Below are 23,835 nucleotides of genomic sequence, written 5' to 3' on the forward strand. Positions count from 1 at the left end.
TAAGTTGCTTTGGACAAAAGCATCAGCTAAATGAAATGTAATGTGGAAATGTTATTTTCCTCAATAATATACATTTTTGGTAAAACACTCAGTCAGATTTAAAATGTTGGCACAAAACAAGAATACAATCAGCAGTTACAATATATTTTAAACAAGTAAAAAAAATATAAAGTTATTATTACCTACTATAGATATTTCTTCAACATAATTGTGGCTCTATTGTCACTTTGTGAAACTACTGAAGTCATGAGCCCAGAGAGGCAGCGCTTTTATCATAGCTGAACAAGTCGCCAAGTTACATATTTAGGGAGGTAAAGATAAATGATTACTCACAGCTAGATATCATGACAGTCAATGCATGTATCTGTTAACTGAAAGTTCTGGCTGGCCTGAAGCCTTTTGTGTGTCTGCTCCACTCAAGTTGACTTCCTGTGGGTTAATAAATACCCATTTGTTGGGTAACGTATGGCTCACACATGCTGGGATAAGCTCCAGCTCCCCCCCTGCTACCCTTGAAAAGTTTTTGAATGTTTTTACAGTCTGTCTGATGTCCTCAGAAACAAAACACAGTGAAAAAACTAATGTCAAAAGTACTATACAACAATTTTTAGGTTTTATTTTCAGGGTGCATGACAGAAATCGATTTGTATGAATGCAAATGGCTTAAACAAAGAAAGTACAACGTGCTTATCCGCGAGCTTTACAGATGCTTCAAGTTTCGAGTAAAGCTCTCTCTCCTGGTTTTCAGTCTTCAGAGTTTGTAGCTTGTATTTACATGCTATGCCACATTGGGTCTGGTTGTTTACATGATGTATTACTGTTATGGTCCATTGGTTTCCCTTTTATAAGACTGGTGTAGAAGAAACCATAAAACAGACACAGTCCGATAGGAACATTTCAGACGTCGGACTTTTCTTAACCACCGATGGAACGCCAACAGCTCACTCTCAGTCCTCAGGCTTTTGTACTGATCAATGCTCCTCTCATCTTCGTCAGCCTCACTGCGAACATCTTCTACGCTTGTTGTTTGATCTCCCTGTCGCACGGCCGACAGAAACTCAAGCAGCCGTTGAAGACCATTCTGGAATGTATTGTCAGCTGCTCTATACTTTATTGTGTCTTTTTGCCTTTCTTGTACTATATGTACAACGACCAAAAAGACTTTACATGGTTTGCCCTGCCATGGGTGATGGTGATGTACTTCATGAACAACAGCATGACGTGCTACGTTCGGCTAAACTTCTACTACTATGTCCAGATTGTCCCTGCAAGGCGAGCTCTTTGGATCTGGGTAAAGAGGAACATAAAGTCTTTCATGATCTGGGCCTTTCTTTTCGACCAGATGGTTCTTCTGCTCTTCTCCGTTGCGAGTGTGGCAAGTCAATTTTCCAGGAGCTTTACGTCTTCTAACAGCACAAGGACAGAATATAGCTTTGACATGGACCTCTTAAACTTTTTTAGTTTTTACATCTTCATAGCTTACATCATGTTGTGTCTGTGTGTCACGAGCGTTTCTAGCTTCTCAACGATCCTCTACCTCTACAGACACATGAGAAACGTGGCCCTGAGCGGCAGCAGCTTCAACGCGCCGAGGAATCAAAGACATATGAGAGTGGCCACCACTGGCGCCTGCCAAGGAGCCGTGTACTTCCTCTATGCCACCTACTACCTCTTAAGCTCATTGAGTAATTTCTACTCGCCGAACTTTAGGTTAGGTTACTGGGCCCTTTTCACTGTCTCCTCACTGTTCATATCAGGCACCACGGTCAACCTGGGGATCGGTCAGACTGTGTTCAGGCAAAGGGCAGCCAGAACATGGACGGCACTCAAAGCACTGTGTAATGTTGGAGTGGTAACAAGCGATAGCCAGCTGACATCGGGTTAAATAGCTGATACTCTGAACTGTTGTTGTCCAAATGTCATCGTGATAATTAGGTGTCTGATCAGGTTGAGTTGAGGTCCATTGGTTTGCTTGTTAAGAAATAGAATAGAATAGATTTATAAAGAATAGATTACTTAAAAAATGTTATTACCCTCAAATGTATATGAATGAATGCTGACGACGAAGCTCGTAAGAAATTGGAATTCCGGGTTTGTATTTAATCGTATATTTTGTTAAATCTCATTTTATTTAATCTACTCTCATTTTATCTTGTTTATTCTCATCTTGTCTCATCTTATTTTTCTGATGCACTTAAGAAACAATTGTCTAGTGATCACGATTCTTCACAACTATGACAACTATTTGTGGTATATTACTTGTATATTTTTTTGTAGCCTCTGGGATATTTGTTGTTGTTGTGCGTCAGACTTCTATAAAAAATAACATATTGTACCGAAATACTGCAATTGAAGTCTCTATACTTTGTTTCTTGGTAAGAACAATCACAATATGTATGAATGTCAACTTATCCGGAGTCAAATTTGCTTTTTCAGGTACAAACAAAACCGTATTTTCCTGAAATTTGAAAGTAGGCGATATGAAGGTGGGATTTTTCCCCTCTGAGTGCTCTGCGGTCTGATCTTCTGTGAAGGCCGTGAAGGCACCATGAGTCCGGTCCAGCCCCCTCTCTTCAGATGTGTGTCAGTTGGACTGAAGAGGACACACACACACACACACACACACACACACACTGTACACAGTACACAGAGCAGTGGATGATTTGATTTCACCGCACAACAGCTCTAGGTTTCCCTCTGATCTGATTTCAACAAGCTGCTTCGGGAAAACCATGAAAAGCGAACAAGGAGAAAAAGGGAAGAAGACGTAAAAATATTCAGGCGTAAATCCTTCAGGAATAGGAGATGACGGAGTCTACGGTTCACCTCCTGCTCCAGGTGAGTGATCACAACACGGAGAGTTGACGTTAACGTCCGCTTCCAGCCACTCGCACGGTTTATTCAGTGTTTATCTGATTCTACGTGAACTCACGACCACACGATGCGTTAAACCTGTTGTTACCCGGATCCTCCTGCACTGTTTTCTCAACGTTTGGTGTCGACCTGTTGCCTTGTTGTTAGTTATCACATGTATTCTAACGTTTGGATGTAAACACTCTTGTCAGTTGGTATTTCCAACGTTTTCCCAACGTGTCACCACACAAATACTCATATAGTAAAAAAACACGATGAGAAATGTTTGTCCGTCATCACCAAAAAGTTGGAACCATAAACTGTTTATAAAGATGGACAACATGACATCAGCAGTAATAAGTAGAAGTATAAAAGAAATATAGAAAAATATAAATGGAATTAAACTGATATACACAGCTTAAAAAAATACATGATGTGAACAGGTTGTGCTTTTGAGCAACAGCTGGTGTGTCTGTTGTTTTTGTTTTCCCGTCTTTGAATATGTATCCATCCCAAGAGATTCTCAGGCATTAACAAGACACCGATGTTTTTACAGTCACAGTATTTTCACTCAAAACGTATTTTATAGGTTGAACTGTTCTTTAAAGATATTTTAAAGCTTATTTGGCATTTTTTTTCATTTAAGATGCACACCGGGAAGTCTTCCATCACGGCTGCCTAAAGCCTCAGGGGTTCAGAAAGCAATATGGCCCCAGCCCTGACCAAAATCCTGAAAGATGGCCACGGCATCCACCTGTCCTCCCCTCTGACCTCTGTCAGAGGAGAGTCCAATGGGAGAGCCGTGCACAGGACTGAGCTGGATCCTCACATGAGGACCACAGAGGACTGTGACCCCCAGATGTGGCTGAACCTCTCCTTCTGTCCCTCTATGGACCCCTTCCTGCCAGCGAGACCCCTGAAGGTCCTTACCAACCCTGTGCTCCCCCCATGTCTGGAGGCGTCTGCCAGCCAGCGTGCGTCGGTGGTCCTCTCCAGCCCTGCTTCTCTCCTCGGATTCCTCTCCTTTAATGAAGATCTGAGAGATGCTCATCAGGTGGTCTCTGTCCTACCAGGTGTACCGGACATGTTTTTAGGCCCTGTCCCTGAGCACAATAGCCAAGAGGCTTGTTTGCTGCATGGCCGCGGTGCTGCTCATGAATGTGGGCCAGATGGTGGTGATGTGCACCGCTCCCCTTTCACACTGACTAGTTTTTCTCAATCAGATTTCTTTGGGGAGATTAAGTCTCAGGACTGGGCTCCCTTTTTTCCACCCCCACCGACACTGACACAGGAGAGAGCAGCCAGAGTGGACTGTGCTCCTCTAGCTTCGGAGCAGTCTTGCAGTGGCAGCTTGAACTTTGACCAGCTGGTACCCAGAGCTGTGCTGGAGGAGGCCATGAAGGAGCAGCTCTCTAGGCAGGAAGAGTTGCAAGGCCAAGCTTGGAGGCTGAAGAAGAGACTGCAAGCCCTGCTCGGAGAACACGCTTTGCGACACTGCAACCAGCAGCTGGAGGGGCTGAAACGGCACATTCATCTTGGGGATGTACTTAACGACAGCCTGGACTCCAGCCATCTTGGTATAGTACCTCCACCAGCGGGTGGCAAACCTTTTCTGTCTTCACTAGAGTCGTCCACAGCGTCATCTTCCTTCACAGAGCACAGGGAGTTGAGCCGCTCCAGCCAGGCGGTGCTGAGAGGCCTGCAGGAGGCTTTGGACTCTGATGCCACAGCCAGCAGCAGCTCAGACGATGAGGTGGAGGAGGAGAAGAGTCTCAAAACCACATCATCACGTGTGTGAGTATCCAATAAGTAGAAGTAACTTTAATTGTATGATAAGACATATTAAATCCCTTAAGATGGCATTTATAGAGATGATTTGTATTTCTCTTGGCAATGCAAGGGTGGCAGATAGTGGCAACTGTAGTGTAGGGTTACCTGTGTGTCTCATATGGAGCCACAGTGTGTATGTGGCCATCACATCTGGTTATCACAGATAAATGCTACAGAATCAAGCTACAAAGGAGAGACTGTAGAAACCCCCTGAACTCCAGGATTTGCACATCGAATTGATGCGAATCATCATTCCACACATCGTCAGGTATAAAGTTACTCACAGCTCCTGCTATTGTGAAGATAACAAAATCACCAGCTCAGAGGCGTCTGGACTGTTGTCACGCTTCCAGGAGATCTGTTGTTCTGTTCCAGTAATGGCTTTCCAGAACCAGCTGTGGTTCAGGCTGGAGTCATTGGCCTCGATTTAACTCAAGACAAGTGGACAACAAACCGCCGCAGACTCTCATACCAGGCAACCTTTCAGTTCAGGACAATGAAGGCCCCGTAAACAAGATTAAAAACAGCTAAAAAATGTTGTAACCTTGGGTGGACGAGCATATTTAGACAAATCTGTTTTAAATTATGATTATTATAGTCAATCCCGATCATATGTTATTAATCACAAATGTCAGGGCTGACAAAATAAAGACTTAATTCCGGATGACGGCATAAGTTGTGGAAAGTCAGCTGTTCACCGAATGAAGTCCACTGTTATTCCGAAGGGTTAAACATTTTTGTCTTGGCCACGAGCAAAGTTTACAGTGTGGTTGGCACAAGTTTTGTCCTCCCAGTGTTATGATGTTCTTTTTAGCCATGCACACACATTCTCTCTTTATGCTGCAGTTGTAGTGAATTCTGCAATAAGCCAACCCTCTTAATCCGCAGGGCAGGAAATCAACTCAGACATGCCAATAACCCTGCACCGTGCCAGCCACTCTGTGCCATCATGCCTCAGCTCTTCCTCTTTATAATGAAAAATGCCTTTCTCATATTTAAAACCCCTGTATGATGCTTCTTGGGCTTGTCCCATGACTGTATGGAAAGATGGATGACCACATCCTCAAAAGTGAGGCCGTAATATCAATGATATTGGTATATGGGGCTTTTGATATGAAAAATCGGGTCAGTAACGATTTTTTGCAACCGTGGCATTAAAGGGATAGTTCACCGAAAAAATTTAATTTCTTCAAACGTAAAAATATAACAGAACTATCCATTTAAGGTCCTACCGATTTGACCAATAGTGACACAGTCTCAGCTTTCAATCGTGACGATTCAATTCTTTTTTATAGCATCAAATAACTAATTAAAACCAAATTTAATGTAAAAACTTTCTTTTGAACAAACATCAATGTGTTATTTAACGTTTATTTGGTCAATATCCACTGACAAGCAGGAAGCTGGGCTAATGACCAGTACTTCAGGGGGCAATCCAGTTGATTTCGCTTTTGGGGAGCTGTCATTTCCTCTATCTTTAAATGCAGACTAAAGTTTCTCCCTTGTTTTTCGTGAGTCACAGCTTTTGCAGAGAGATTTTTTCACAATTCCTTCATTTGTGCGGATGGTCTGCTAAGTTCTGTCTTGCGTCATTGTGTTACCAGGTCAATGCGCTTCCTGGTCAACATGAAGTGGAGATGTCAATGTGTTATTACTGTTCCCAGAAGTGGGGTTACATCCTGTTCCTGATGGGTCATTGTAAAAAAGCTTTCAACCCACTATCACAGTGGTTTTGACTTCTGACCACTTTTACCTTTCATTTAGGACTTAAGCCAGGTCTAGTTTAGATGCAGTGGCATTTAGTTCTGTATAGTTCTTCAAGGTGTCTGTGATTTTCTGACTCAGTGTGATAAAAAGGTTAAGTTTAAGTCTGTTTATGTGAAAACATGGGACAAAGGGGAGTTTTTTATGAGTGCCTTTTTATTTGGCCAGCGTCAGTTTAGGAGGTGTCAGCTTGCCTTTTGTCCGAGCGTGTTCTCTTCCTTCACGTAACAATGCTCTGTGCTTCGTCAGTAAATCTCCCCCTGGGGAGTTTTTGTGGCAGGTTCCTCCTCCTTGAGGATATCGCCATGCTGGAGAAGGAACGGGTCGTTGTCCTCCTCTAGAAAATGTGGAAACGGTTGACCTTTATGAACTTGTAACACACAGACAGTGTTTGGATTTCAGTTTGAAACCATGTGCCCACGTCGCTCTTTTTTATGCACTCACAGCAGGTCCTTCACACCTACAGCTGTTGCTCATTTTCTGTTTCCAGTCTGTTTAAATATACTGCATGGGAGTCTTTTGAAAGGCTAAATGCTGGAAAGTTAAACTGACACACCCTAAAACCCTACTGCAGCTACACAAGCCAAGAGCCTGTGTTCAAAGAGGGGAATTCATAAGCCTAAAGAACTACTTGCTGGGGCTGGCCTTGGATTCCACCAAGTTGTGGCAGCGCCAACTCATTCTTTCTCACTGTGGAGGGAGGCCAGTGGGTTGCTAGACCTCACACTTCACTCGTATGTGTCAATAACTTCACGATAAATAGTGTACGAGACAGAGTACTTGTGAACTTGCACACTATCAGTTGTAAGCCAACCTCTCCTCTCCTCTCCTCTCCTCTCCTCTCCTCTCCTCTCCTCTCCTCATTCGCCTAATGCTCTGCAAGTATTCCTGGAATTTTCTCATTATAGAGTTGGAAAGGGCCGCAGGGCACCCAGGTCTGGTCATTGTCTATGGAGGAAATACATGGCCTACTGCTTAGCAAAGGGTATCAGCTCTTGGGTCAAATTAGTCTGCAGTAGACACAGGTTTTTATCGGACCCGACTCTGATAATGAGTGATGGAAATGTGACACCAGGGTGAAATTGGTGAGACAGCTAACTTTTGCCTCAGGCAAAGTCTTTTACTGGCAATCAGAAATGAGTCAATTGTCTTTAAAGCCATGTTTAAAAAAAACTGGCTATACCCTATGAATCCAAAAGAGATTAAACTCAATTTAGAGCCAGATGGTTACCATTTACTGTGTATACCTTGTTATTCATTCTCCTTCAATTAACACCAAACTAGGCTTGGGAAAACAAAATAAATTTTGGGTATGACATTTACTTTCAGGCTAATATTAGTTTAGCTACCTTGTAATACCAAATATTATCGTAAAGTATTCTGTGAGTATCTGCTTCCTGCCCGGCCTAACCTTTCTCTGTCCTGCATCCGAGTGTTTGAAGCGGGGGGAGTCGCTCCCTTTCTGAGCCAAGGTCCAAGAGCAGTGCCATAGCAACTATTGCCCCACTGTAACTATTACACACACACACACACACACACACACACACACACACACACACACACACACACACACATACACAGGATAAATGTTAACTGAACAGTCTAGTGCCATGGAAACACACTATAGACACACACCACACAAATCAACAATGTTCTATTCTGTGGGCTAGATAAGCTTTTGTGCTTCAGCAAAATGCAGCCCTCCCTCCAAACGGTGTTAGGATGCTAAACAATTTAAGCTCTACACTCCAACATGGCTGTGTAAAATAGGTGGTATGTTGACTGTGCAGCATCACAAATGTGTCAAACTGTTTGCTCTGTCTTTACTCTCTTTGTGTCGCTCAGTCTCGCTCTCTGGTGACACACTTGTTCCTGGTAGGTATACTCATATGCTAACCTCCTCACACACTTCCTGTGGTTGGATTTCAGCAGATGTATTTGGGGTTTTTATGACCCACATTTAATATCCTTAAATTGTTGCTGCCTTTATAACCAAATTCCAAAGTGTTACAAGGACATTCACTTCTTGTGAGGTTTGATCAGCGTCTGAAGCCTCTGACGAAAGGGAATAAAACATATCGTAATACTATAACATGGGTGTAACTGTTCTCTCTCTCTCTCTCTCTCTCATCTGCCACTCCACCCCTCCTGGCAGCAGCAGCAGCAGCAGCAGATGTGCGAGGCGATGGCTGGAAGAGAGAGTGGAGCTGGGCAGCAGATGGAGCTGGCTGCAGCTGCGCCTGTCCGAGCTGGAGGGGAGGATACAGCAACTGGTGGAGCTCCACAAGCATATCCGCTCGTCAAAAGTAAAACAATACTCCTCTGTCTCCACCTCAGTCAAGGGCAGTTGACATAATGTAACATCTGGCAGATATAAAGATATCATCAACTTATTGTATCTAGACAACTTTGGTGTCTTATTGTATCAGGCTAAGTCTTGGTGATCTAGGTTTTCTCACGTTCACATTTTACTGAGCAGTTATTAACCACTAGGGCACAGAGAGATTCTGGAACAAACTGTATACTGTATGTAAAAATGGACAAAATGGCAGCTCCCCAAAAATGAAGGCGGAGGGCCTCAATCGCCCAATTGTGGCTGTCTCCATTATAGGTCATAAACCCCACGTCCTCCATGTTAGTGGAGGGGACATGAACCAAAGTTAAAATACCCAGTCATTTTTTCTCAGAGATGGTTGTGTTATTTGAAGTAGTTCTTATCAAACATGTATTTTCAAATTTTCATCTTCCTGGTAAATTTGGTTTTGAATTGCTGATGTGATGTTGGATGAATCGTCACGATTGACAACTGAGACTGACCCATCACAAAACCTTTGGTTCTGAAAAGCTACATGTATATGAACATATTATATATGTATCAATAGATTAGATATTTTTTTTTTTCACTCATAATGGTCATTCTTAAAAAGGATTATGAATTCAATAGTGTAACATCTGTGTTTTTCTGTGGCTCTTAGGGGGGTGTGGTGCTCGCAGCGTCCCAGCCGCTGACTGACAGGCAGATTCAGCAGAGCCTTCTGAAGGAAGTCAAAGGGTTATGCTGCACAGCTTCAGATGCTGACACGGAAACTTGCAGCCCCACACACCTTCTGCACAGCATAGAGAGGCAGGTAGGTGAGAGGAGCTAACACACACACACACACACACCCACCCCTGTAATGGTGAGTGTGTCTGGAGTCAAAAGGGTTAATAATCCAATAATTCTTCGACACTTTGTATGGACATCAACCTTTTTAACGTAATTTTTTTTCATACCGATCTCTGGGGGGGAAATATTAAACTAATTATTTAAGGTTATCTTGTTTGACCTGTGTGTTTTTGTGCTAAATTGCAAACTGGAAATTGGATGCATGAATTCCTACTGCTTCATGAAGTCTATTGTCATTTAAATCAAGAGAACATTTCCAATCATCCTTCCACCTGTAAAGACTGTTCAGCTCACCTTCAGGCATTTAATCCTTTCAGAGACATTTGTTTTAAAAACTGCCAGAGGTAAAAATAACTTTTTGTTTCACAGTAAAGGGTGATCTGACAATGCAGTTACTTAAGGGCAGGTTTTATAGGTTTACATTTCCATGCAATGGCTGATGTTGTTGAATACAACCCCAGCTGTGCTTTGGGCCAATATTTGTTTGCATATATCTACCCATTTAAAATCAAATACAATCATAAACAATGTGTTCAACAGCAGATGTACGCCACTTCAAGCTCTGCAGCGAGACATTTGAAAGGAATGTATATTATAAATATTCATTAATATGTAACAAACGATGAAAAAAGAGGCTTCTGAGGTTCAAAACAACCAGGATTCTTTGATGAGTGTGTTTTCTTTGGTAGCATGAATAACAGGGAAGGTACCTGAATTAGTATTTTCTATGGAAATCCAAAATACCGCACACAGCACGTGTCTCTCTCTGATCATTCGATAATTTCTTCAAAGCAAAGGACATTAGAGAACTGAGAGAACAGTGTGCTGGTGACATCACACGCTGTCACTTCTCTTTCTGTTGAGACGACGGACTGTCAATTCGTCTCTTGTGAAATGTATTTATGTGGGTGACGTCTCTCATTACAGAGCGCCCAGCTCAGCCAGATCGTCAGAAGTCTGATGCCTCCTCTCAGCTTTTCACCGCTCTCGAAACAAGCAGCGACCTGTAAAGACAAGAGATCCTTCACCAGGTGGAGAACACACACAGCGAGAGTGTTGCACATATATCAACATAATCTGTGATGCTCATGAGTTGGGGGTTAAAGGATACAAGCATTATGTAGTTCAGAGACAATGTCTGAGGTTTTTTGGTTAGATTGTTTGTTAACAGATTATTAAAAAACTGTTGGTCAGATAACCATGAAACTTGGTGGAAGGATGGTTTGAAAAGCCACCATCCAATGAATATTCATATGCAGAATGTGTTTACAGAGATTAATAAGTGTGTGCACTTGGGTGCAGATTGAATTAGGGGGATTGTTGGGATTTGGCAGAAGTATGTGCTGAGTACAATTCTGGTTTATCGTAGGAATCTTAGACTTATACTAGAGTCTACATTTGATCAGATATGCCCCAAATTTCCATTAGACAAGCTAATAATACTAAATAATAGTTTGTCTGATCAGTTGTATCCACTGTCTGCTTTTATCCTCGGCTGTAGAATACATTATCATGGCTGAGCCCATACTCCCTGATTGTAGTGTAACCCAGTGAAACAGTCGGGTCCCATCTGGCCTGACTGGAATCATCCCTTCATGTTCTCCCTTCCTGCTGCCTTTTTAACTCTCTGCCTGCCTCTGAAGATAGAAGCAGTGTAATAAATAGAAGACCCTCTGCTTGTTAATGCATCGACAGGAAAAGGTTTTTTTAAGCAAGTTATTTGTTTCAGCTCTTCCTTTATGAACAGCATCTGAGAGACGCAAGACCTTCAGAATCTTGCCCTTTTATTGCCTGTGATCTGATCATGAATCAAATCCCTGACATTTACATGGCCTCATGTGATCTCTTCCCTTCAGTGGTCAGAGAGGAGATGATGCTTTTCTGCCCGGCGGCTCTAAGAGACAGAGACTGGCGATCGCAAGGCGGCACAAGGCTGATGCGTGGGTTTGTGCCCGAACCCGGCCTTTGGTCTCCTACCACAAGCCCAAACTGTTCACCATCAACACACACAACTCCAGCAGTTCACAGGTAGGCCCGCGTGCATCCTCCTCCATTACCCAGCCCGTCCATCTGAATATATTTACTAACAAGTAACGGTCGAACCACACAAGCACATTCTCTATGACATCTGGAATATCTGTAGTGCATATATACACATCTGAATGATATGACATCTGAATCCAGCGGGGGAACCCCTGCTGTGTTCTCACATCGACTTCCCCTGGATTTCTATGGACATTATAGTAGGAGGCCAGGTGAAGACATTTGTCTTCACACATGCACGTCCTCCGGAGAAAGTTCTGAGGAACTGTGGAGTTCAGTGCATGTCTGAAAGCAGCTTATGTTAAGACTTGAGAAGCCCATCCCCATGGCCCTTACATCTTCTCACTGTGTAATTATTCTTAGCTTAATCCTGCTCTGTGCTGCTCATACAAATCAATTTCGTCATGGATACGCTAGTGTTTATAATCATTAGTGCTTCTTGTATCCCTGCACAATGTGAGTGCCTGCATTTGTTATTTCCCCCCCCTTCTCTCTATCCTGAGAACAAGTGCTCATCACTATGCTTTATTACTTCACCATCAGCCAACTCTACGCAACCACAGGGTTTCACAGTAAAGGTTGGAAAGCTGATGAACACGTCACATTATATAAAGGTGTAACACCCGTCTCATGTACCTATGGGGCGGGGCCCGAGTTAAACTTATGATATTCCCTTTTTTGTTTTGCTTAATAAATAAAATAAGAATTTAGTAAATGAAAAACACACACAATAGCACTTTAAATGTAAATACCTTCTTTAGTTAGAGGATTTTTTTAGTTCAAAATAGACAAATAAAAATAGGCAATAATCACTTGGGTTCAGTGACAATACAATTAACATTCAACAGAAATGATACCCGTTTTAAATCATAAAGCCAGCGAATAATGCAATGAACCCACACACACACACACCACAGTCCACAACAGTCTGGGAAAAGCTATCCCAAAACCCCGTTGCAGGCCTGTTCCGTTGCTCGTGTGCGTTGAGGCCCAAAACACACTGGCCGCTTCGCTTTCTGAAAGCAAAATAAAAGGCACGTGCAAATCAAGTTACTCACGGCTCCCGACAACAGTCCCTGCGCTCCCGACAGTCCGTGGGGAAACAGGGGATGGCGGCTCGCCGGCAGGCGCAGCCGAAACTCACAGTCCACTCGTACGATTCCGTCCGACAGCTCTCGTCCACACCAGAGGGCGCAGATCCTCTTGACAGGGCTATCAGACTGTTATCAGGTAACAGTCCGTTGACCTACAAACAAGAGCTTTCAGCCTCTAAAAAAACTTCGACGCGGTTGGGCTAACTCGTGTCTCCCTCTTTTCCTTCTTTTTTTTCTCTCCCCCGCTTTCTTCCCGGAACCACCACAGAGTCTAAATCCCACCCCCTCACGTCAGACTGCTCCCGCGATTGGCCGGAGTCTCCAAGCTTCTTTTTCCTTTTAGAACATGACATGTGATGACATGAACTTATATTTTTAACACATACTTCATGTAGATTTTAAACTTTTTAACCTTTGTATTTTAACCATATTTATGCATTTTTAAACACATGAATACACAATAAACTTCACATGAATTATGAATCTGTACATTATATTATTATCAAAAATGCAAATACACCCATTACTTTAGCAAGGGCTACATCCTCCCCCATCTAAGTGTCTGGATGTCCTCATCAGACCCAAATCAATAGTTCCACATTCTGCCTAATGTATCTGTATGGCGTCTGGGCAATAGCTAATCTGGATTATCATGCCTCGAAAACTAATAGTCACAGGTCTGTCAGTCGGTTGTCCAGGTTCATCATAACTGAGGCGTAGAACAGGTTTCACTTTCCTTTTTGCAGTAGGTTCACGGCGAGAGTCAGCATCCACAACCGAGGTGCCAGGGATAGGGACGTCTCCCTCGTCTAGCTCTGTGTCCACCACAGAGTCTCGGCGTGTCTGTGGACTTTCTTCCATTTGCTCCTCTGCTGCTGGAAGTTCATTTGCTGGTTCCTCCGCTTCAGGTAAGTCATTGACAACAAGAGGATCTCTCACGGGTCTGTCGTGCAGGTCCGGAGCATCCCTTTTTTCAGCCTCATTGCTCTGAGAGTCTACACGGGCACGAAGTGTCAGTGGAGGTAAAAAGTAGACCTGTTCCTCATCAGACTCTGAGGTGTACTCATCTCGGCTTACATGTCTTGTGTTTTGTGTCTGATCTTCGTTTTCACACCTAGTTTGCTGTGCCCTGGTCACCGGTCTCTTGGGCTGTACTGTCCGATCTGATGGAGCAGACATTCTCACTAGGTAACCAATGGGTAGCAGGTGGTCTCTGTGTAATGTTTTCACTACACCAGTTCCCCTCTCCGGTTTTACACGATACACAGGGAGATTGGTTAACTTGGCGACCACTACATAGGGTAGGGAGTTCCAACGATCCTGTAGTTTGTGTTTTCCTGTGATGCCAAGATTGTGAACTAGTACCCTGTCTCCTTCCTCCAAGGTCTGATTCCGAACTCTTGTATCATACCGTTTTTTGTTCCGTTCATGGTTCTTGGAAGCTGCATCAACGGCTAGCTGGTAAGCATTCCGTAGCTCCTTTCTCATGTTGGCCACATACTGGTGGTGTTTCAAATCATCCTCTTCCTCGGATCCAATGCCAAAACACAAATCAACTGGTAGCCGTGCCTCTCTTCCAAACATAAGGAAGTAGGGCGAGTACCCAGTGGCATCATTTCTTGTGCTGTTGTAAGCATGCACTAGCTGACTTATATGCTGGCTCCATTTTGGCTTCTGAGCTGGATCAAGCGTGCCAAGCATTGCCAGAAGAGTGCGGTTAAACCGCTCAGGCTGAGGATCACCCTGAGGATGGTAAGGTGATGTTCTGGACTTGCGGACACCGAGTAGGGTCAAGAGTTCTTTTATTAGTTTGCTCTCAAAATCTCGGCCCTGGTCACTGTGGATGCGGGCAGGCAACCCATAATGCACAAAGAACTTTTCAAAGAGGACTTTGGCTACAGTAAGTGCTTTCTGATCTTTTGTGGGAAATGCTTGAGCATATCTGGTGTAATGATCAGTGACAACTAGCACGTTAGCTATGCCTTTTGAGTCTGGCTCAATGGAAAGAAAATCTATGCAGACCAGATCTAGAGGGCCACTACTTGTGATCTGCTGTAAAGGGGCAGCTTTCTGTGGGATAGTTTTCCTAGCTACGCACCTTCCACAGTTCTGGATGTATGTCGCGATTTCAGAGGCCATTTTGGGCCAGTAAAACCGGTCCTTAATGAGCTCTACGGTTCGGTCTGTACCGAGATGACCAGCATCATCGTGCACTGATTTCAACACCATCTGTCGATATTTGTCAGGTAAGACAAGCTGACTCACTTCTCTCCCAGAGGGTCGTTTGGTGACTCTGAACAGAAGGCCACGCTTTATCTTAAGTTTGGAATTTTCTCTCTGCAGCAAGGTCACGTCTGGGTTAGGATGCTTAGGAGCTGGAGCACCTTGTCCCCGCTCAACTTGAAGCTTCACTACACCTATGACCAGATCAGAGTCTTGAGCTTCTGAGAGCTCCTTTAAGCTCAACTGCTCCAGTGGGCTCATTTCAATCTGAGTAAGACCAGCATACACAGCAGGAATGGCGTCAGGCGAAACACCTAGCTGGTCAACGAATCTGGTGGTGTGTTGGTGGGAACCATCTGCAGTGATCCTACGACATAGAGCTTTGATGCCAGAGGGAGGTATATCCACCCACCCATCTCCTGTCTCCTGCAGACTCCTGGACAATAAGTCAGCATCAATATTTTCCCGGCCGGGCTTGTAGCGGATGCTGAAGTCGTAGGTAGAGAGCGCCGCTAACCACCGGTGGCCTGTCGCATTCAACCTGGCTGTCGTCAAGACGTAGGTAAGGGGATTATTGTCTGTTCTTACCGTAAACTTCGCACCATACAAATAGTCATGGAACTTATCAACGACTGCCCATTTTAGAGCTAGAAATTCTAGCTGATGGACTGGATAGTTCCGTTCGGCTTGACTCAACTTGCGACTGGCAAAAGCGACTGGGCGGATCCCCTTGGGATACTCTTGATTAAGCACAGCTCCCAGCCCGTTTAGACTTGCGTCCACATGCAGGATGTAATGTTTAGCTGGGTCAGCAAAGGCCAAGACCGGTGCATGTGTGAGTTTGTAGACAATGTTCTGAAAGGCTTCATCGCAAGCTGGAGTCCAACGACTACCAAAAGGCTCAGAGACTTGGAAGTAAGTCTCTTTCTTTCCTTTGATGACATCCTTCCTGCTCCTCTGTGCAGGAGGATAACCTTTGGTCAGTTCGGTGAGTGGGCGGACGATGGAGGAATAGCTCTCAATGAACCGCCGATAGTACCCACAAAACCCTAGAAAGGATCTCAGGGACTTCAAGTCGTTGGGTTTCTTCCAGTGGGTCACAGCCCTCACTTTCTCTGGGTCAGTGGCGACTCCAGAGGCCGAAACAATGTGCCCTAGAAACTTCACCTGGGGCTGGCAAAATTGACACTTGTCAATGGAAAGTTTGAGGCCACATTCCTCTAGCCTATCCAGAACCTTTAATAGTCGCTCCTCGTGCTCCTCTAGGGTCCTACCAAAAACAATGAGATCATCAAGGTACACGAGAACTTGTAACAGGTTCATGTCTCCGACGGCTTTCTCCATTAACCTTTGGAAGGTTGCAGGAGCGCCAGTGATACCTTGAGGCATTCTCTCAAACTGAAAGAAGCCAAGAGGACAGATAAAAGCTGTTTTTTCTTTATCTGCCTCTGACATCTCCACTTGGTAATATCCACTTCTCAAATCCAATACAGAGAACCATTTGCTCCCTGTCAAACAATCCAGTACATCATCTATGCGCGGCATAGTATACTGATCGGGAACAGTTCTGGAGTTCAGCAGCCGATAATCAATGCACATCCGCACTTTGCCACTCTTTTTTCTTACTATGACAATCGGAGATGCATACGGACTCCGCGACTCTTTGATTATTCCCGCTGCCAAAAGTTCCTGAAGATGGCGGCGAACATCTTCAATGTCAGCTGGGGCGATCCTGCGAGATCTCTCCCTGAACGGCCTAGCGTCTCGCAGCCTTATGTGGTGAGTCACACCTTTTGCTAGACCGACGTCCCACTCCTCCAATGAGAAGACATTGGCTCTCTCTGCTAGCTTTGTGGCTAACCTGGCTTTCCACGCCTCAGGTATGGGGGAATCCCCAAAGTCAAACAGCTCAGGGTCAATAGACCTCTCTTGGACTGAGGTCTTCTTTAACTCAGTGACCGTGTCTACCAGGTACACTTGGGCCAGCACTGTGCCAGTAGGGACAGCGGTCTCCTTTTGGGACTCATTTCTTAGCAGAAGTTTGAAACCATTGGTATCCATCGCAGACGCTGGCAGTACAACAGGTGGAACCAGTACACCAGCTGGGAGGTTTGCTGTTTCATCTACCTCGACCATCAGGATACTTTTACCCAAGGGCTGCTGCTGCTCCACTTTACAGACAGCATAACGCTCTCCCCCTGGGGGAATGGTGAGAGACCCGGGGCCTTGCCACTTCACCTGACCAACCACGCCCAGTGGTAAGACGCTAGGTGATGAGAGGTGTTCTGGTGTGAGAGTATCTATCCTCAGTGAATGAACCTCACCGTTACCTTTAAACTCTCCGCAATGGGTGAGCAAAGAATGCAGTTTCTTTGAGTTGGTGCCAATAATGGCGGGAACTGGGTCTGGACTCTTTGGGTCGGGGCATACTAGAGCCAAGATGGAGACTGCCTCTTCAGGTCCCTCTGTGTTAGGGGGAAACCCCAACTCAACGACCACATACCCCTTGTATGGGTAAGTAGATTCACTCAGGCCCCATATGGCAAGGTCTGTGAGTGGAAGGATGGGCACATCGGGGAGGTGACGGGAGTACCAGCTCTCAAAAATGATGGTGACTCGAGAACCACTGTCTAAAAGAGCTCTACATGGCTGCCCTTCGATGGTCACATTGGCCATCATGGATGGACCAACCAGCCCTTCTGGCAAACCACTAAGTGAAGGTGTGTGCACTGAGCTTTTCCTGACTGAACCAACCCCTTTAGACTCAGCAGAGCCTTTTGAAGCCCCCTTCTCCTCCTTACTCTTGCGCAGCGCTCCGAGCAGTCTTTGGATTACTTTAGCTGTGTTCTCTGGGGCTATGCAGTGAGTGGCGATATGGCCGTTCTCGCCACACCGGTAACAGAAAAAACTTTCAGGATCTTTTACAGTGTATGGTTTCGAAGCTTTGCCGTATCTAGCTCCCCCATCCATCCTTTTTGTGTCTGCTGAGGTTGCACCATGTGAAACAGACATGACAGTTAACTGGTGTTGTAACTGTTGCACTTGCTGCGTTAACTGCTGGACTTCACTTGCTGTTGCAGTATCTGTACTTTTCTTGGGTGGTTTTTGTGCTAACTCAGCTTGTGAGTCTTGTCGCTTGTTTGTTAGCTCATTAAGCTGAGAGCGTAGATCTTTAATCTCTGTTTTTAACTCTTGAACTTCTGCTGATTTGGTTTTTGTCTCCTCACCAACTTTAACTTGTCTCACTGTTGTGTTTAACTTACGTCGTGCAGTCTCATATTCTTCCTCCTCCCGGATCTCATTCAGGAGCCTCAGAAAGGTAGGGGGTTTCTCCTTCCTTTCTCTTAGTCTCAGCTGTAAAAGCATGATGTCAGACTCAGGAGCGCCCCTTATGAGTTGGTCGATGCGTGCACGATCAGCTCTGTGACTCGGAAGACCTCCTCTTTGCACCACTTTGGTCAGTGAGCGTTCCAACCTTCTCAGGAAGTCTGACAGCTTTTCTCCTCGCTGTTGGTGGAGACTCCTGAAAGCAAAATACAAATCTTCACCAGACTCAGGAGTTCCGAATGCACTTTCTATAGCTTCTACATAACACTCAGGGGTAGCATCAGGATTATTTAGCCGCACAGCTTGGATAATTTCCAGAGCAGGCCCCTTTAAACTCTCTGCTATTCTCTTTCGTTTTTCTCGGGCGGAACAGTCACACTCTTCCATCATCAGGCGAGCCTGCTCGAGCCAGTGTTCAACACTCTCCTCACCTGCTGGGGTGGGGAGATGACCAGAGAACGTCCGAAGACGTCTAAATGCATTGTTCTCACTGGTAGGTCGCATTGTTTTTACTAACAGATCTCCAACTGCACGTATGATCGATTCAGGTGAGTTACCCTGTGGAACATCTGTAGACAGCATGGCATGAACATCATCAACTGATTTTCCCTCCTCTTTCATTAGCTTGTTAAGCTTGGCTAAGAAGTCATCAGCCGGACTCTCAGATTCAACAAAGAGGGATATTTTCCAGGCAGGACCTCCATCCAATGTCTGAAGTTGAGATGGTATGCGGTCTGGGTGAACATCTTGACGACATTCACAAAGTACTAGACTATTGCCGGTCTTAATGTCAAGTACTGTCTCTCTTACTTTCACTCTTCCAAAAGCTTTCACTGTCTCAGCAGTCTCTTCAATGGCTGTATGGTCAGTGTCAGCAGGAACGTCATGCAGTACAAAGGCCCGGTTTGGGTCTATGCCTGCCTCACTGCACCAGCTACTAAGCTCAGGTGCTGGCTGAGAAGCTGTCTGACTAGTTGTCTGAGTAGTCGTCTGAGTAGTCATTACTCTAACCTGCTACTGGTGTGTAACTGTGAAAACTGAAACGAAATGCACGTTTAACGGGCAAAAACTAAAAAGATTAAGCATGGGAATTTCCCAGCGGTGCCTCCATTTTGTGTAACACCCGTCTCATGTACCTATGGGGCGGGGCCCGAGTTAAACTTATGATATTCCCTTTTTTGTTTTGCTTAATAAATAAAATAAGAATTTAGTAAATGAAAAACACACACAATAGCACTTTAAATGTAAATACCTTCTTTAGTTAGAGGATTTTTTTAGTTCAAAATAGACAAATAAAAATAGGCAATAATCACTTGGGTTCAGTGACAATACAATTAACATTCAACAGAAATGATACCCGTTTTAAATCATAAAGCCAGCGAATAATGCAATGAACCCACACACACACACACCACAGTCCACAACAGTCTGGGAAAAGCTATCCCAAAACCCCGTTGCAGGCCTGTTCCGTTGCTCGTGTGCGTTGAGGCCCAAAACACACTGGCCGCTTCGCTTTCTGAAAGCAAAATAAAAGGCACGTGCAAATCAAGTTACTCACGGCTCCCGACAACAGTCCCTGCGCTCCCGACAGTCCGTGGGGAAACAGGGGATGGCGGCTCGCCGGCAGGCGCAGCCGAAACTCACAGTCCACTCGTACGATTCCGTCCGACAGCTCTCGTCCACACCAGAGGGCGCAGATCCTCTTGACAGGGCTATCAGACTGTTATCAGGTAACAGTCCGTTGACCTACAAACAAGAGCTTTCAGCCTCTAAAAAAACTTCGACGCGGTTGGGCTAACTCGTGTCTCCCTCTTTTCCTTCTTTTTTTTCTCTCCCCCGCTTTCTTCCCGGAACCACCACAGAGTCTAAATCCCACCCCCTCACGTCAGACTGCTCCCGCGATTGGCCGGAGTCTCCAAGCTTCTTTTTCCTTTTAGAACACGACATGTGATGACATGAACTTATATTTTTAACACATACTTCATGTAGATTTTAAACTTTTTAACCTTTGTATTTTAACCATATTTATGCATTTTTAAACACATGAATACACAATAAACTTCACATGAATTATGAATCTGTACATTATATTATTATCAAAAATGCAAATACACCCATTACTTTAGCAAGGGCTACAAAGGTTATATTTGTCGATTGATCTAATAAAAACTACTCACTTATACATGTTAAATGTGTCTTCAAAGCAGTTGCTCTTGGCCCTGTTTCAGTGAGGGGTGCCATATCGCTTAAGAAGCCCCTCAAATTAAATAGGACTGAATGTTTAAAGCCCCACACCGGCTTTTAATCAAACACTAGAATCTGATGGATTTGATTCAAATAAACAAATCTAATCTGTGGTATTATTTGAAAGCTCCAGCCTTTATTAAGCTCCAGGGGTGCTAACGCATAATGCTATGTTCTTACTGCCAGTAGATAAGCAATATGATGCAGTTTATTTTTAGTGGCGTCTTTATTTAAAGCTGCACCAAACAATACGTTGGTGGATCAAATGATGAATGTAAATCCAAGTTGTTGTTCTTTGTAAACAACTCCCAGTGAACAAGTAACTCTGGATTGTAAGAAATCTCCTTTTCTGCCTCATCTTTGAGATTGAGCTGGTTAGAGGACTGTGGATCAGTCTGACACAATAGAACACAAGTCTGTTGGGCCTGTGATAGAATCTTAAGATATAATCCTTATTGCATGGGAAATATAAATATACAGACTATTGAGTTACAACATCTGGCTGAACACTATTATTTCAGACTGTTTAAAAATCCTGGAGCCGTTACAGCTGCTGTAATTAACGGCACCAAACCACCATATTATTGCCAGATGACAAAGAAAGTGCTCAAGCTGAGACCTTCCTTAAAGCCTTCTGATGAATATTTTTCTCTTTCTCTTGTTTTCTTTTCTCTTGTGCTCCAGGAGCCGTGGAAGTCCATGTCCACACTCAGCTCTTCACTCTCTTCATCTTCCTATTCGTGCTGCTCCTCACCCGCTGTCCTGTGTTCTGATGCCGACTGCAGCTCCAGCAGCTCGGCCCTGACCTCCAGGAGAAAGAGCTCCCGACCTCACTCTGCGATGTCTCTTTCATTTGGTAGGAGAAAACTTAACATGGCATAGTGAGGAGGTTTTATGGTCACAATTTTGTATCGTATGTGTTGTCCTTGATTGCATTTGTATTTCACAAAGAAATTCTTCTTTGAATTTTTTTTTAAAATTTTGAACAAGGTAACTCTGTTTACTCTCAGGCACTCCTCAGGCCCACCCCCCACAGAGAGCCTGTGCTCGAGAAGAATGGTCCCAGTCACCCACTCCAGTACACTTCAAGAGGCGCACCTCCACGCCACTGCACAACAGTAAGATCCTGCCCTTTACCAGCAGTGATTACAGATCCTCTTTATCTGTGTGCTCTCACATCCTGTCTGCTCCTGTCGTCTGCTATTTTGCTCCACTCTGTGAGGTTTGGTCCATTTTCACCAACACAGTAGAAAACATGCAGCATCTTATCGATCCAGTATGTTTAGATGGTGCCTGTGAGCGGGGTTAGAGCCTGACTGTAACCTGCTGTGTTGATGTCATAGTCAACCAATAAGCAAGATGACAGGAAGGCAGGTTTGCTTTTTGAAAGACCGGACCTGCTGTTTTGTTGCCTTTATTTAACTAACAGATGGAGACCTTGCCTTATATTGGAATGGTGGTAATTCCCATTTTGAAACAGAAATCAGAAAGCCTTTATTGTCTTGGTAAGAGCTGTTTTTTTTGTTTATCGTTGTTTGTTTTTTGTGAGGCAGATAAACATGTAAATACGCAACTTGTATGATAGGCTGTACATGTGTAAGTGTATGTACACGCACCATCATTCCAACTTTATTTTTATATTTAGTTATTTTAGTTGCCAGTATTATATATGGTTTATCGGCACTATCTTTTTTTAATCATCATAAAATACACAAATATTATAAGACAGTTGTTGGTATGATTCATATTATACAAGAAAATGTAATTCTGTATTAACTGGAAATGTATACAAAACAAGGATATTGATTTGAGCGGGTTCACAAAAAATTATAATATAATTTGGGAATATAATATAATATTATATAATCTTATATCCTATTCTATTAGTTCATTTTAAACACATATTATCATTATAAACTGTAAGGATAATTATCTCATTGCCTGTTTTCAGTAAAGAGACACTGTGGAAAAAGATGCTGCTGTAAAGCCTTCCACTGTGTCTCCTTGTTTTTTCCCTGTAGACCAGTGTAACTGGTTGCTAGCATGTCAGATATCCCCCTGTGTTTGAATGAGGCTTCGAGGTGAACAGTAGATTGACATGAAATCATTCAGCATTTCATTGATTTTGAAATTGTGTCTGAATACATTTGTGTAATTAATGATTTTTTGCCTTTGTATTTACTCACCTATGGCAGCTATTATTTCAGTGGCTTTTGTGGTCGTCCACAATAGTGATCGATGAGCCTTAGGAACCATTGACTGGTTGATTGTAGGATCTCCCCTGTGTATCCAAAGAGGCTTGACCAAACATTACAAAAATGCCCCTTTTTTTCATTTAGGGTTAACTACCGAGCTAAAAATAGACACAGAATGATGTACCTGAACTAAGAGGTTCTAAAGGTGGACACACAAAGGAGTCAGATGGAGAATGGATGAACACATCACTCACCCAACACCCTGTCGATTTCCTGTCAGCTTGAATGATCTTATTCTCCCTTGTAGCAAGCAGAAGAAGGAGAAGACAATGTTTCTCCTCATATTATCCCCTGACATGTAGCAACAACCCTGTGATCCTTTCTGGTCATTGTTAATAAAGAATGAGTTAACTAGTCAAAACAAGCAGGAGATAGAAACATGGCTGACTTGGAGAATGATGATGGAACCGGATTTAAAGGAAAATAAGGAAGCTGTTTTTTTTCTGAGCTTTTTTCAGTTGTTCCTAATGAGGAGAGAGCATTTGTGGACCCAGAATGTTCTTAATGATAATGATTTTAAACATAAGTCCATAAATTCCTTTCTTCCATAACTCTTCCTTCCTTGTTGTCTCCTTATGGATTCTTCTGGAGATCTTTGTGTACATTTCTATGATTTATTTGTCTGTTACTTGTCTCGTTAATCAAAAGACTTTAAACAAATCTACATTTAGCACATGTAAATAATTACTGGTGGATTGGCCAGAACACATGGTTAAGGATGAGCTCTTGTACACTTTAACCAAAGAAGTGAAAAATCCCAGACGAACTGAAGGGGAGGTTGAAGGGAAGCTTATTGCTGTAGTGTATGAATTCAGGTTTGTGTGTGTGTGTGTCATCATAGGTCACAAATACAAGCAGCATGCAAGACATCTTAAAAGCAGAGTTATGGGTCTGTCACCTATCAGGATGACAGGCTCTGCTCAGGGTCGACACAGGAGAGCCAATCAGAAGGAGAGGAAGAGGAGCCACAGGCTTGAGGAAGGTGTGTGACGTATGCAGTGTATGTTCACACTGCATCGCGAGTAAACAGTAAATC

General features: G+C 43.8%; 2 protein-coding genes across 6 annotated transcripts in view; both read left to right on the forward strand.

Annotated features, from left to right (window-relative positions):
• The first annotated feature begins 709 nt into the window (after nt 1-709).
• On the forward strand, nt 710-2,064 carry LOC128455476 (taste receptor type 2 member 7). Its single transcript, XM_053439147.1, has one exon. It carries the CDS (start codon nt 926-928, stop codon nt 1,883-1,885), a length of 960 nt encoding a protein of 319 aa, XP_053295122.1. The 5' UTR covers nt 710-925; the 3' UTR covers nt 1,886-2,064.
• Nucleotides 2,065-2,593: 529 nt separating this feature from the next.
• kansl1l (KAT8 regulatory NSL complex subunit 1-like) overlaps nt 2,594-23,835 on the forward strand; it is a 40,660-nt gene continuing 19,418 nt past the window's right edge. The window contains exons 1-10 of one of the 5 annotated variants that reach the window (XM_053439891.1): nt 2,594-2,838; nt 3,500-4,430; nt 4,509-4,647; nt 8,603-8,753; nt 9,423-9,575; nt 10,541-10,644; nt 11,470-11,641; nt 21,229-21,400; nt 21,555-21,662; nt 23,641-23,781. In XM_053439891.1, the coding sequence (XP_053295866.1) occupies nt 3,560-4,430; nt 4,509-4,647; nt 8,603-8,753; nt 9,423-9,575; nt 10,541-10,644; nt 11,470-11,641; nt 21,229-21,400; nt 21,555-21,662; nt 23,641-23,781 (2,011 nt within the window). In that variant the 5' untranslated portion in view covers nt 2,594-2,838; nt 3,500-3,559. Of the gene's footprint in view, nt 2,839-3,499; nt 4,648-8,602; nt 8,754-9,422; nt 9,576-10,540; nt 10,645-11,469; nt 11,642-21,228; nt 21,401-21,554; nt 21,663-23,640; nt 23,782-23,835 lie in introns of all 5 variants that reach the window. The other 4 variants (XM_053439888.1, XM_053439889.1, XM_053439890.1 and 1 more) reach the window with 4 other exon arrangements.

The sequence above is a fragment of the Pleuronectes platessa genome, chromosome 14, assembly GCF_947347685.1.
Source record: "Pleuronectes platessa chromosome 14, fPlePla1.1, whole genome shotgun sequence".
In the NCBI taxonomy this organism is placed as follows: Eukaryota; Metazoa; Chordata; class Actinopteri; order Pleuronectiformes; family Pleuronectidae; genus Pleuronectes; species Pleuronectes platessa.